This window comes from Hermetia illucens, chromosome 2 (genome assembly GCF_905115235.1).
Source record: "Hermetia illucens chromosome 2, iHerIll2.2.curated.20191125, whole genome shotgun sequence".
In the NCBI taxonomy this organism is placed as follows: domain Eukaryota; kingdom Metazoa; phylum Arthropoda; class Insecta; order Diptera; family Stratiomyidae; genus Hermetia; species Hermetia illucens.
The window spans coordinates 166857480-166871990 of record NC_051850.1 but is presented as its reverse complement, the minus strand read 5'-3'; the positions used below and the strand labels follow the sequence as shown (position 1 = coordinate 166871990).

General features: G+C 44.1%; 1 protein-coding gene across 3 annotated transcripts in view; it reads right to left on the bottom strand.

Annotated features, from left to right (window-relative positions):
- Positions 1-2390: 2390 nt before the first annotated feature.
- LOC119649504 (divergent protein kinase domain 1C) overlaps positions 2391-14511 on the bottom strand; it is a 30668-nt gene continuing 18547 nt past the window's right edge. The window contains exons 1-8 of one of the 3 annotated variants that reach the window (XM_038051673.1): positions 8856-8990; positions 8523-8745; positions 8313-8462; positions 3846-3983; positions 3569-3777; positions 3370-3507; positions 3017-3203; positions 2392-2941 (exon numbers count right to left, since the gene is read on the bottom strand). In XM_038051673.1, coding sequence (XP_037907601.1) covers positions 2732-2941; positions 3017-3203; positions 3370-3507; positions 3569-3777; positions 3846-3983; positions 8313-8462; positions 8523-8681 — 1191 coding nt within the window. In that variant the 5' untranslated portion in view covers positions 8682-8745; positions 8856-8990 and the 3' untranslated portion in view covers positions 2392-2731. Of the gene's footprint in view, positions 2942-3016; positions 3204-3369; positions 3508-3568; positions 3778-3845; positions 3984-8312; positions 8463-8522; positions 8746-8855; positions 8991-14511 lie in introns of those variants that run through there. The other 2 variants (XM_038051674.1, XM_038051672.1) reach the window with 2 other exon arrangements.

Sequence of the window (14511 nt, the reverse complement as noted above, 5' to 3'; positions counted from 1 at the left end):
AAAGAAAGCACTCGCTGTCACCCAAGCGGAATATTACAAAAATCTTTACGATAAACTGGACACTCGAGATAGCGAGGAAGATCTGTATCGACTTGTCAAAAGCCGTAACGAACGCACACAGGATATCGAACACTTCTGTCGTGTTCATGACAAGAAGAGAAGACTTTGCTTACCAACGGTCGAGTCGCAACGGATAGATGAAGAGAATACTTCCAGCAGATTTCAACTGAAAAATTTGCTCATCCTCCACTTCGATAATCATTGCCGACATTTCGAGCAATTCCACCTGTCAACGCAACTGAAGTCGAGGATGCAATAAAACGAATGAAATCGGGGAAAGCAACAAAACCTGACGACATCGCATCTGAGCTCTGGAAAGCGAAGAACTGGGACCCAACACTGTGGCTCAGTGAATTCTTTAATCGGGTTATTCAGGAAGGAAGAACACCATCCGACTGGTAAGAAAATACCACTGTTCCAACATGGAAAAAGAAAGGTAGTCCAGCAGAATGTTCAAATTACCGTCCGATCCGATTACTTTCCCATACCATGAAGATTTTTGAACGTATTCGTGACAACCGTATTAGCGAAATCGTTAAAATTACCGTGAATCAAGCTGGATTTGCCAAAAACTGCGGAACTACTGACGCAATACACGCTGCGTGGTTATTCATGGAGAGACACAGTGAGAAGCATCGCCCGCTTTACATTGCATTTCTGGATTTAGAGACACATCTGTTATGCCTTACCCCAAACTTAGTGCCAGAAGAACTCGTGCGCTGGGTGCAATTGCTCTACCACGATCCGAAAAGTAAAGTTCGAAGTATGGCGGGTGTATCAAAACCGCTTCGTGTCTCTGGTTATGTTCATCAAGGAAGCGCCCTCTCACCAATCCTCTTTGTTCTTGTTATGGACACCGTCACTCAGGACGTATGGAGGGTAGGCACCATATAGTGGCAGCCCCCTGATTTTTTAAAGATTTTTCGGTTGAGTAGTTTCTAAGAATGGGTTCGTTAAAAAATGATCACTTTCAACCCCCCCGTACTCCCCACCTTTCTAACAAATCTGAAAGCTAAGACCGCCATCGAACACTAATCTAGACCTTTCATTTGATACCCCACATGACTATATTCGATAAAAAAAAATTTACTCCCGCCTTTTGCATGTATGGAGACAAAAAACCACAAATGGAAACACAAAACCTTAAAAATGGAATGATCGCCTCATGCAACACGGTCTCAGATTGAATCTAAACAAAACTGAATTTTTGACGACCGATCCCCATGAAACCGGCATAATTACTGTCCGTGGCAGTGATTTGCCCAGAACTGAGCGATTTAAATACCTCGGGTCAACGCTATCAGCCAATGGAGAACTGCGTTATGAAATTGCTTCACGCATTAACGCAACCTGGATAAAGTGGCGTTCCACAACTGGTGTTCTTTGTGATGGACGTATCAACGAACGTTTCTAATCTAAAGTTTTCCGCAATGTCGTCCGTCCTGTCGCCCTTTATGGTTCTGAATGTTGGCCGACTATAAAAAACAATAAACGGCGTCTTGCGGTAATGGAGACGAAGATGTTGCGTTGAACTAGTGGCGTGGCACGGTTTGATCACCTCAGAAATGAGGATATCTGCGGTCGTTATGGGGTCGCCCGATCGTGGAAAAATTTAGAGAGAGGTGTCTTCGATCTTATGGTCACGGAATTCGTGCTAACGAGAATTCACTTGCCAAGATTAATCTGAATATCGAAGTTGATGGTAAACGACCAAAAGGCAGACCGAAACAACGGTGGCTTGATACGCTGGGGATTTAAAAGCCTCGTGATTGCATCCAGGTCAGGCATTTGATAGAGCCAAATGGCGAAACCGATCAAGATGACCCGACCCCGCTTGCGAACGAAACAAAGACTGAAGAAAAAGAAGAAGATACGGCGTTGGAGAAGTTACGGAACAAACGTCTTCGCGTTTATGCTGTTCCTGCCAAGGGGAAATCGTTAGCTAAGATTGGCCTCAATATGCAGGTTCATGGCTAACAGCGATGGCTTAATACACCAGATGGTGGTTCAGAGCCTCTCGACTCTACCCAGACTAACATTCTCTACAAAACAGTACAAAAACTAAAGAAGACTTCGACTTCGTTCGTCTTGGGAGTTGCAGTCTTTACGGTCTCCAATATAATTTCGAAAATTAACTAACTAATTTGGAGAGAGATGCAACGTGCACAAGATTCGTACTTTTCCAATCATCATATGAGTAAATCCTTAGATAGGTAAGAGATAACCCTTAGATTTTACGTGTTCCCTGGTGTACGCATTTTGCACTTTAGTTTTGCGCATTATTTATTAGAAAAAATGCTTCCAGCATAAAGTAAATTATAACTTCCAAGTTGCTGGTACTAGTGCCTTTTTTTAAACTAAGTTTCCACATTTATATACAAAGATTTTATTATGTTTTATTACAAACTTTTATCAGCTTTTTTGAGCCTTGTTAAAAAATTAAATTAGAAATTCAACACAACAATTAAGTATAATATAAGCCGCACCTATTTAGGTCCTAGAAAACCTGTTTTAGGAGGCGTACTCGAGAGTATGAAGTGTGTGTCCGATGCAGCTGGTTTGAACCTTCCTCACTAACCTAGAAAAAGTATGTAACTCCCTTAACTACAAAGAACCTTTCATTTGGAAATAATCACAGAAAAATTGCAATATTCAAATAGTCTGTATTCGTTCATTGGCGAAAGGTCTCCTCATTGTAAACTCTTTTGATTTCATTGTAAAGTTTGGCGGCAATATTTGGAGAGGGGGTCAGCTGTCTACTGGGTAAGTGATGTCGTGGATTCTCGGATGAGTCAACGCAAATATCAATGAGAGTTTTCAAGTGTTGAGGTGCTTTTGATGTAGCCAGGATGCCTGGCAGATATCGATGTCCTTTGAAAATCTGTGGATAAAAAATATTCCTGTTTGTTAGATTCTGTCCCTACGGGTCACCAAAAATTGGATTTGTTTTACTTACGTGCTGGCAGACGATCTGTAGATTATTATTTTGTTGGATTCCCGTGCACATTTTAAGTTTGGGATCACATTTGCCAAGACAATGCTCATATCGGCAATCAGAATCAATTTCACAAGGTGATCCATCTGAGATGATTTTGTCTATTTGAGATTCAGTATGAATGTATTGTGCATTTTTGTACTTTATCCTGAAACGAAACATAGTTTAAATTACAAACAATTCGCCAAAAAGATACTGCTTTACTGGAGAGATACTTCTGGTTTCAAAAGACAAATCAGAATATGATGAGTTCCCCCTTACAGAATGCAACCGTTCAATTCTAGATTTTTACTATCTAAAGAATTTCTATGTACCGTTTGTCTATTGTTATTCCAAACTCATTGGGCAAGATTTTGCACATTTTCAACGGTTCTGGTTTAACTTCATCCATTCTTTGCAAGTAGTCCATGATATCTAACGCAAACTTCAGCCGTCCAATCCAGTCTACAGAACTAAAAGCAAAAAATATTGGAACCAATCCAGAAAATGTTCTTTATCATAGTCGCTATATACATGTATTGTCGGATTCCGGCCGAAGGATGTATAGCCTTCAAATGCTCCGTTGCATAATATGGTCCACATGAGCCCAATATAACTGGGAACACAGATTCCTCTTCAAAAAGTTTACTCATAACATAATTGTTGTCGCGAAACATCCTCCAGATGCTTTCCATTTGTTCTGGACTTTTAGAATTTATTTCTTGACTAAGGAGAGCCTTTATCTGAAAAGTAGCGAAGATAAGAGTTTTTTTTTGGGTAAATGATCCTTGCGAGAAATTTGAATTCTTACCACGTCTTCATCAATGGTTACGTTATATGCAAAAGCTATATGTCTCTTGATTAGGCTTTGGAATTCTTTGATATGCGGATAGCGCGGACGTCCTTGTCGGTCTGTCCATGCTAATGGTTCCGTAACTTCTTTGGCAATCTAGGAGAAACCGTTTTTTTAAATTATTTAAATTGCTGTAAATTGAGATCAAATAAAGTTTCCGAATTTCTAGACTTTTCATTATATCGCCGATCATTCCTTACACTATAAAAAGCGGAGTTTCCTTCATAATCTTTTAAGAGCAACTCCCGGAGAGATTCATTAGCAAGTAACTTTCAGAAATCTCTCTGCCAGTTTTCATATTAGAAAAATAAAACTAGTTTAACTATTTAACGGTTGGCGGCGAGAATGAAATCCGATAAGTAACAGCAGTAGAACGAACAACAATGAGGACGTTTAGATGAAAATTCCCGCTGGTACCATTTATTTTATTCATCCAATTCTGTAGGAAAGTTCCCAGGGCGAAGCGTCGATTGGTAGTCACGATGGAGTACAAAACTTAGAAAACACCAACTGAAGCAACACCAACAGCTCTACTACCAAACCTTACCTCCATATCCACTCCATTCTTAACAAAAAACTGCAAAAGGATATAGACGGGACTACCCTTAAAACGAGACAAATTGTGTCAACTGGTCATCCAGGCTGGAAGTTGGTGCAGGACTGATAACCCTATCCCTCAGGGGGCGAGCGTAGTTCTGCCAAGGTGGTAGTTGTGACGTGTATCAGGAGCCAACCTCTTCGTGACCCTGGTCGGGTAGTGTGCATTAAATCGGTGTTAGTAAACCGCTTGCTCCGAGCGAGCGCTGATTCGTCCTTTAATTCCGGGATCAGCTAAGCGTAGGTCAGGCCTCAGGGAACAAGGGTAGCGGCTGTGTCCCCGAGGGCACACCCGTTTCTGACCATTGCGGCCCGCTCCCTTGCACACCATGCGCCGTTTAGTTTTCCATGGAGAATATACATAAATTAATAAAAAAATCGACGAAACAACAGGGAAGAAGGAAGAGCTGAATTCGTTTGGGCGCAGCACAAAAATGCGTCGTCCGCCATAGCGATCAGCGAAAAACGCAGCGAGCACTGACATACCCGAAGTGACACCGGGGCGCCCAAATAAAGAGGAATCCTTTTCAAGTGGCCCGACTAACCGTGCGGCTGTGGCAACTCCAATACCTTGTAGTGCCCCTTTTCCAAAAGAAAGCTCAGTCAGAATCGCTAGTCCTGAGCAGATAGGTTCGGACACAAACCGAGTGCAAGTGCAATGGACCGTCCTAGCTAGGAAGAAGGAGAGGAAAAGTTTATCAGGAAATGCGCATGCACTGGAGAAGCCTATGCGATCGGCAACGTTCCTCCATAGGAACGTCAGCAAAGGCGTCAAAAACCGGCTGCTGGAACTGGAGGAACTATTGGACCGCATCTCCCTCTATAGGCGACCGTGGCGAGCAGCGGAAGACGATTGGAGAGCAGAAACAGTCACACTCTCCGCTGAGAACGCTGCTTGCGTCAAACGGACCGCAGATAATCCACTACAAAGCCAACTTGGGAAAAAGCGGAAAGAGGACGACATGCCTGAAGGAGACTTTATCGAACTAAGAGGTTAGATATTGTCTTCTATTTGTAATTAAGTTTAAAATTGATAGACCAGTAGCTGTCCCACACTTTGAGCGCAAGTTGATGAATCACTTGGTGTAATTGGTCGCCTCCATATTTAACCAATTCAGTTGTACTTCCCTCGGCTCCTGGCGACTTATGATTTTTAAGCCGGTGAATTCCACGAACTGTTTCTTCTATACTTAGTGGTGGCAGTATTTGTCCGTCGTCTTTAGTTAGCGGTACCTCCAACTCGCCGATCTTCTGGTTGTTCAGTAGTTCATCAAAATACTCAACCCATGGCTCCGATATGCCCATTCTGTGGGAAACCAGATTTCCTTCTTTGTCTCGGCAGGAAGAAGATCGAGGTGTATAAGGCTTCATCTTGCTGACTTGTTGGTAAAACTTCCCCGCCTGGTGTGGTTGCTGCCTGTACTTTTCCAGTTCACAGACCTGTTGGTTCTCTCAGGCTTCCTTTTTTCGTATGTGAAGTCGCTTCTCCGCTACGCTGAGTTCGTGATAAGTCTCCGCACGTGCTTATATCCTTTGAGAATGCATAATTACTCAGTATGCGACATTCTTCTGTTCCGTTGCTAGCTTACGTTCATCGTCAAACCAGCCCTTCTGACTGTTTTTGCGACTAGGTCCAAATATGTTTGTGGCCGTATTTATGATAACGTTCTCCAGGTGATTGTGAAGATCATTTGTTGATGCTTCATCTCCACGATCTCTGTTGACTGCGGTTATTGCGGCATCATTTTCCTCTTATAGGTGTTGCAGAGGGCTGTGTTGTGGATGGCTTCAGTGTTAACTCTCACCTGATTGTCAGAGGGGATTCTGGGTGGTGTTGCTGTTGGAGCTCGAAACACCATGCCAACTAGATAATGATCCGAGTCTATATTGGCCCCCTATATGTTTTGACATACATCAAGGCTGAGAGGTGGCGGCGTTCGATCAGCACATGGTCAATTTGGTTGAAAGTGGTCTGAAGAGGCCTATGTTTGTTTGTGGATCGCTTTCCAAGCAAACCAGGTACTTCCAACAATCATTTCGTGTGACACTGCTAATTGAATAATCCGCAGTCCGTTATCATTTTTATTTTGATGTAAGCTATGGGAGCCAACGTATCGCCTGAATACGAGTTCCGTCCCTACTTGGCTGTTAAAATCCCCAAGTGTGATTTTGATATCACATCTGGGACAGGCTGCGAAGGTTCGTTTTACTGCCTCGTAGAAGGTATCCTTCTCCGATTCTACAGTCTCCTATGTAGGGGCATGAACGCTAATGAGGCTTATGTTTCCAAATTTGCCTCGCAAGCGCAGAGTACGTAGCCGTTCGCTTATATTTTCAAAGCCGATAACAGCAGGTTTCATTTTTTGGCTGATTAAGAAACCTACTCCGAGCACACGCTATAATATATGGTGTAGTGACTGTTCTCCAGGAAACCGGTCCCCGTCCAACGCATCTCCTGCAACGGTGTTACATCAGCCCTATATTGGGACAGGGTGTCGGCTAGCTGCTTGGCAGCTTCTTCTCTGTACAGGGAGCGCACGTTCCATGAGAAAATGTGCAAATCGTTATTCCATTGTCGTTGCGGGGTTCGTCGTTGTGTTATCCGTTCAGTCCGAGGCTTCTGTTGTGGCTTCGTAACAAGTTGTTTTCTGTGTAGGGTTGTCAGCCCAGCCCAATCCAACCCCCAACCTAGAGGACCAGTTGGTACAATTTGTCCTGTTTTTAGGCGCGAAAGACTCGCCTTCATCCTTCTCCGTCTGCAGCTGTTCGTTAAGAAAGAGCGGTCACCAGGTGGAAGTGAAGATAGGGTTTGATAGTAGAGCTGTTGGTGTTGGTCCAGCAAGCGTTTCCCAGGTTTTATGGTCCATCGTGGGTACCAATCAACGTTTCGCCCTGGGACCTATACTACCCTTTGACCACAAAGGATCTATAGAGGCAGAATATTCCGATCTAAACAGCCAAGCGGCTATCAAGACCCTTAGGTTCAGCTAGATGAACTTTAAATTGGTATGGGAATGCCGCTTGGGCCACAAAATAAAATCTGCAGGCGACGGAAGAGCTAGCCGGAGAAGGGGCAAAAATGCCACTAGACATATAGAACAGAAACTGAGAATTACCTATATCCGCCCATACTTTATTGCAAAAATTGGCCACAACTGGAAATACTTTATTTGAGGATTGAGAAAGATTAAGAAGAATAACGTTTGAAGGAACTATATGGGGCGAACTTACCAAGAGTGGAACAGTCCATTGAGCTTGTGGGGAAACGCTGGGAATACTCACTGGTCACTGCAGACTAAAGTACCAACTGGTGAGCTCGGGATACCTGCGGACACTATCTGCAAATTCTATGGGCAGTGTGATGGAACCTCCACATATATTTTGGGATAATGTCCGGCACATGTGCAAACTGAGTTAATGCAGCTGGGAGATGGGGCTGGGGCTGATAGACATAATAACTATGTTATGTCTATAGATGCACTATAACTATCAGAAGGGCATAATAGTTTTTTTAGGAGGGGGTTCAATTCGAAAAAGAAAAGGGAAGTATCACTATGATCTGAATATCCGAGCACTTAGGATGAAAATCTAAACCCAGTTACTCTTGACACTGTTCACTGAAATCAATTAACCTACAGGGATAGTGACTTCTCTGCTAATTGAAGATTGGGATTTGCTCACTTGAGTCAGATTGAATCTGATTTCCTTTATAGACCAGACGAATGTTTTGAGTAATTTTTAATCCATAAATCAGGATGTTGTACGGAATATACTACAAAAACGTTAACAATGTCTCAAACATACAACATACAAACATCGAGTACTCACCTGGAATGAATACGTGTAATGGTTTTTAACAGCTGTGAAAACCGCAGTTTTCATCCGATTTTCAGGACACTTGAACTCCTTGAAGTAATCTCCATTGCACAGTTCTTCACATAGCGCCCCACTGTACTTCCCTTCCTTGTAATATGAGCACTACAAACAAGAATAAATTAAACAAATGAACGAAGCGCACCCGATTTTTGGCTCACTCACCATACTATTAAGTGTACCCTTTACCATGATTTTGTAGCAGAATTCCAAATTCAAATAGGAAAATAAAAACACCGAGCATAGTAACAAAACACTTATAATTATTATTCTTTGGTAAAAATTACGAAACTTTCGTCGAAATCCTGTGAACCGTGAGATCATGTTACGCTTTATTGAATTTGGTACTTTAATTAGAGTCAACAGGATTCCTTCATTGCGATAGTTTCTGCGAAAAAACAAAAGAAATCCTTTTAGTTCTTAAATGTCAACTTTAAATTCTTAAATGTAAATAAGCAACAGTGACTGCGACGGAGTTCAAAACAAAAAACATATTACCTTCGCCTTGGTGTCGGTATAAGCTGCCAGGAGAGCAACAACAACAATTACACCAATCCTGGATGGAAAGGTAGTCACGCTACATGGTCTCATTCAATACTCCTGTAGTCCCATACATGTGTATGCAGACTGGACGCGCATCAAATACATACATGCAGTGTTTCTAATCAGACTTTATGTTCCTTTATTTCAAGAGGAGTGAAAGGATACGCCAGCCATGCGCGCCAAGCGCACCAAGGAACGTACGACTCACATGTTGCCAGTGGTCCTCCTTGAAGCAGAAGTTTCTGTTTATATTTGTGAATAGCATAGGGGAAGGTTGATGATTATGGGAAAACTAGTTCTGCAATTGGAAAAGGATTCACTACCTGAGCAGCTTGGATAGTTGGAAAATTGTAGTTGACTCTATAATAAGAAAGAGAATCCCAGAATCTGGTAAGATGTATGTATGTTTGATATGTGCATTTAGTCGTGCACAGAAACAGGGAATATTGCTTCATTTTTTTATTTATTCACCAAGGATAAATCCATTTTGTCGCAACATATAAACCCGGGCAAGTCAGGGGTGAAGGCAGAAATCAGGAAGCCCGCCATTAGCTATGCTGGTGCGGTCAAGAGCATTCGACTGGTCATACTGCCAAAAATATTTCCCGAGCAAATACTCATACGTGAGGAGCAGGAAACTATTGGAAACCTTGTCGCCAGACAGATGTGCAAGGGATGAACTGCGAAACTTGTATTCACCGGAATATGCTTTCGACCAGGCCTTATACTACTGGACTGCGCGACGGAAGGCACTGCAGAGTGGCTGAGGACCTTAGTTCCTAAATTACCAGGCCGGGAAGGAGCAGAACTGTCAACATGTGCTGGGAATGATATACCACGAGCATGCATGGTGAGATCTCATGGACCTCCTAATCGCACAGAATGAGGATCTCCATACGCAATTATGGAGAGTCTTCAGAAGCAAGGTGGAGAGCAAGGGTAAACTCCTCACGATCGGAGTGGATGACCCATCCCTGCAGGCAATCAAACGTCGGAGTTGCCACATCAACTATCGATTTAGAAGCATACCTGTACATGTGCACAGGGAAAAGCCAAGGAAAGACACCTCGGAGGAGACACCGGGTGAAAAACATACCGAGGTCCCCGAAGGAGTCTCGAAAACCATAGAGGCGGGAAGGACTGGATCAATCAGGGAAGTAGACCTGCTGCCCAGTGAAGAACCGGACGACCAAGGACTTCTAGGGTTCAGGGTGGACAGCGATGCGTGGGAAAGCGCCATGTCGGAGGAGAAGAGCGATACTCCGACAATGGAGAAAAGCTCCAAACAATAACAGAGCCAATGACCAGCACTAAGATAGCCCACTAACGCACTTTTTTACCTCTCTTAAACTGCACTGCATCCACCCCACCGTATTGTTCACTGAATTCCAGTTTTCCTAGCCTGTATGTCATGCAAGTATTTCCAGTGCCTCCTCCAGATTCTTTCCTTCCTCTGCGAATCTGGGACAACTATAACAGTTAACATAGGTGAAGTATTTGCCATGTCCAGTGAGAAATGGCGTGCTTCCTCTGCTTCACACCTTGATGTTGGTAATCAATCTGTGTGTCTATCCTCCTCTAAAATACCCATAGGTATCATTCCGTCGGTCAAAGAATAGTATAGGCCCTATGGCGAAACGTGGATTGGTACCCACGATGGAACATAAAACCTGTGAAACGCCTGTTGAACCAATACCAATAGCGCTACTACCAAATTCTATCTCCACCTCACATGGTGATCGCTGGGAGTTCTTTCTTAACGAAAAGCTGCACACGGTGAAGAATGAAGGCGAGTCCCCTGCACCTAAAAACGGGACAAATTTCGACGCCATTAGTCCAACGCAACATCTTCGTTTCCATTACCGCAAGACGCCGTTTATTGTCTTTTATAGTCGTCCAACACTCAGAACCAGCGACAAAGCGAGCGACATTGCGATAAATTTTAGATTTAAGACGTGCGTTGATAAGTCGATCACAAAAACGCCAATTGTGGGCCGCCACTTCATCCAGGTTGCGCTAATGCGTGAAGCAATTTCATAAAGCAGTTCTCCATTGCCTGATAACATTGATCCGAGATATTTAAATTGCTCAGTTCTGGACACAATATATCTAACAACTAGTACCTACGCTCAATGGAGCGGATTTGGGAATGTATTAGTGGAGCTTATCCGTACACATTTTAGGCCCAAAACCACATGTAGATACTGCCAGATGTTGAAGTCCTACGATGTATACGGATAAGCTTCCCCAATATATTTGGAAGTACGGTCCATTGAGTATGGATATGGCCTATTAAGTAGATATACTGTGATTCTGGGCAGGTCACTGCCATTGAAAGCCACCTGTTTCATGGGGATCTGGCGTCGAAAATTCACTTTTATTCAGATTCAATCTGACACCGTTTTGCAGCGATCATTTCATTTTTGGACAAGTTACTCGAGATTAGTTTTGCTATGAAACAGTGTCCATAACAAGAACAAAGAGAAGCGGTGAGAGGACGCTTCCCTGATGAACACCGATAGAGACACGAAAAGGTTTTGATTTGAACTTTACTTTTCCGATCGTGGTAGAGAAATTTAATCTAGCGCACGAGTTCCTATGGTACTATGTTCTGCTGTTGAGCATACCAGTTTAGTTCGTGTGGCACACGGTCAGACACTTTCTCCAGATCCAGAAAAGCAATGTTTGGAGTCAAATTTTTTTCACGGTATTTCTCCTGGAGTAACCGCGCAGTGTGTATTGCATAAGTAGTTCGGCAGTTCTTGACAAACCCGGCTTGATTCACGATTATTTGAACGATGTCGCGAATACCGTTGTCAAGAATGCGTTCAAAGATCTTCATGACATGGGACAGCAGCCGAATCGGACGGCAATTTAAACATTCTGCTGGACTATCTTTCTTTTTCCATATTGAAACTGTGGTACTTTCTTGCCAGTCAGATGGTGTTCTACCTTCCTCAATAACCCGATTAAAGAATTCACTGAGCCACAGTGTTGGGTCCCAGGTTTTCGCTTTTCAGAGCTCAGATTCCATGTCGTCAGGTCCTGTTGCTTTCCCCAATTTCATTCGTTTTATTGCTTTCTCGACTTAAGTTGCACTGACATGAAAGTCCTGGGGGTTTAACGTTAGTACCTGCCATGTAGGCATAATCCCACGGTCCTCTTCGAACATGGATTGATTTGGAGACCACAATCAGAGCCCCGCCATGACTGGCACAGTGGTAGTGGTTTATACTGATTGCAGGCTCAGCATTCATACCAGTGGATGCAAGGGCTATCTAACACTTCTGCCGCAACTAAGGGGCACGGCAACCGAATTGTACAGCGCAACTCCACGCTTGAGCACCACAACCACCATGAAACTCCCACTAGGTGGCCCCCCGAGAACACATCCTCCAGGAATTCCCCTGCAGCATATGCTCTCAGAGGGCGATCCCGGTTCCCATGGTACCAGATAACCTCCGGTGAGACTTCGTGGCAAGAGTCACTTCAGATGAGTCCCTTGCAGACTCGGGTCTGATCGCCCTCCTCCAGTACGTGGGGACGGCACTGACAGTGAAGCCCATAGTGTTTTACGTAGGCACCTGTCGTGAGACTTAATCCTACGGTCCTCTTAAGACACGGATTGATTTTGTGACCACAATCAGAGCCCCGCTGAGACAAGCAACAACGGTACCAATCTATACCAAGTGCATGGCTTAGCATTCATACTGGTGGATACAAGAATTACCTAAATCTCTACCGAACTATGGAGTACGGCACCCGTGTTGATACGCAACACCACGTCGAGGCCCGAAGGTCTCTTCTCGCTTGAGCACAACCACAACCACCATGAAACTCTCACTAGGGGGCCAACCGCAAATAACCGAGCTGTCCTCACATACAACAGGAGTTCACCCGAAGTATGTGAGTCAAGGGGTTTCCCGGTTCCCATGGTACCAGTATACCCCTGGTAAGGTTTCGTGACCAATTTGCCACTTCAGATGAGTCCCCGTGCAGACTCGGGTCTGATCGCCCTGATTAGGCCTTTGGAGATTCGCCTACTGAATCACGGCCGGCAAACCAAAGTGATTACAGCGTCTCCCTGTGCCACCACTATGGAGGTTCTCCTCGGCCACTTGGTTTTGGTTTGGCCGATAGGGTTGCCGCCCCATCTTCCTCGCCGCCACCTCTGAGCACCGGGTCGGCAACGCTTATGGAAGAGGAGGATGAACAAATTCTTCAGCTAGAAATATTTTCGCCATCTATCTGTCGCGGCTCATCGGTCGATAAGTAAAGGACGGTACTTGTCATTAACACAACATAAGTGTTCGATATCCTGTGAGCGCTCGTCTCGGCTTTTGACAAGTAAATACAGATCTCTCTCACCATTCTGAGTGTCCAGTTTATCGTAAAGATCTTTGTAATGGACCGCTTGGGTGACAGCGATCGCTTTCTTTGCTTCCCGGTTGGCATTCTTATAAATTTGGAAATTGGCCAGTGTTTTATCGTCGAGAAATTTGTGATAGAGGCGCTTCTTTTCACGGACCTTTATTTCAACATCATCATTCCAAAGCCAAGTATTTCGGTTGATGTACCGCTTACCCGGGTTGGTAACCCCGAGAGTTGCAGAGGCCGCTTTGTGGATCGTGTCTTTCATTTCGTTTCACGATTCTTCCACATTCGTAATGGTTGGTAATCGCATAAGTGAGATAATTTCTTCTTTCCTCTCACAAAATCGCCACCATTTAATGCGCGGCGGTCCAGTGCGCTTCTCACGCTGTTTTATCGGTGGCTTAATTCGCAGGACGGCAATCAACGGCCGATGCTGAGGTGCGATGGTCGCATAGGGAACGGCTTTGCAATCAGTGACGATGGTAAAATGTCGGCGTCGTATGAGAATATAGTCGATTTACTGCATCGTTTTACTGTTTCCACTATAGAATGTAAGAAGATGAGACAATCGTTTGATGAACCATGTATTCATAAGTACAAGGTCATGGGTGTCCGCAAAATCAACTCCCCACCCTCATTGCGTGCTCCAAACCCCTTTTCCCCATGGCACCTGTTGCCGTCTGCCTTTTCGTCCACATGACCATTAAGGTCTTCTGCAATGGTGAGATAGTCAACAGTAGGTTATAGGTTTTTGCATCGAGAAGTTGCCAGAAGGCATCCTTTTCGGCATCAAGTCGACTTGTCTGTGGTGCGTACGCGGTGAAGAAGTGAATAGTGCGATCAGCTGATATAATGGTGAGCTTCATCAGCCGATCATCAAATCATTCGACTTCTTTAATGACATCACGGAAACCCTCTGAGATGGCAATGCCAACACCGTATTGAGTATGTGGACTACTCCGATAGGGAAGTTTATAGCCATTTTTACGGCGTTCGCGTTCTACGTCGCAGCTTTTTGCACCAGACCATCGGGTTTCTTGTATAGTGTAGATATCAATGCGCCTTTTCCGAAGGGCCCTTGCGAGTTCCTCGGTCTTTTCTGTGAGGGTGCCAATATTTAGCATGCAGACACGTACATATTCGATTTGATCAGACTAATTTACTTAAGTCCTGATGCCGTCCATGACTAGTACAGTAACAGGTTTCAAAAAAGTCGACCTCGGTTTCCGCGCTATTA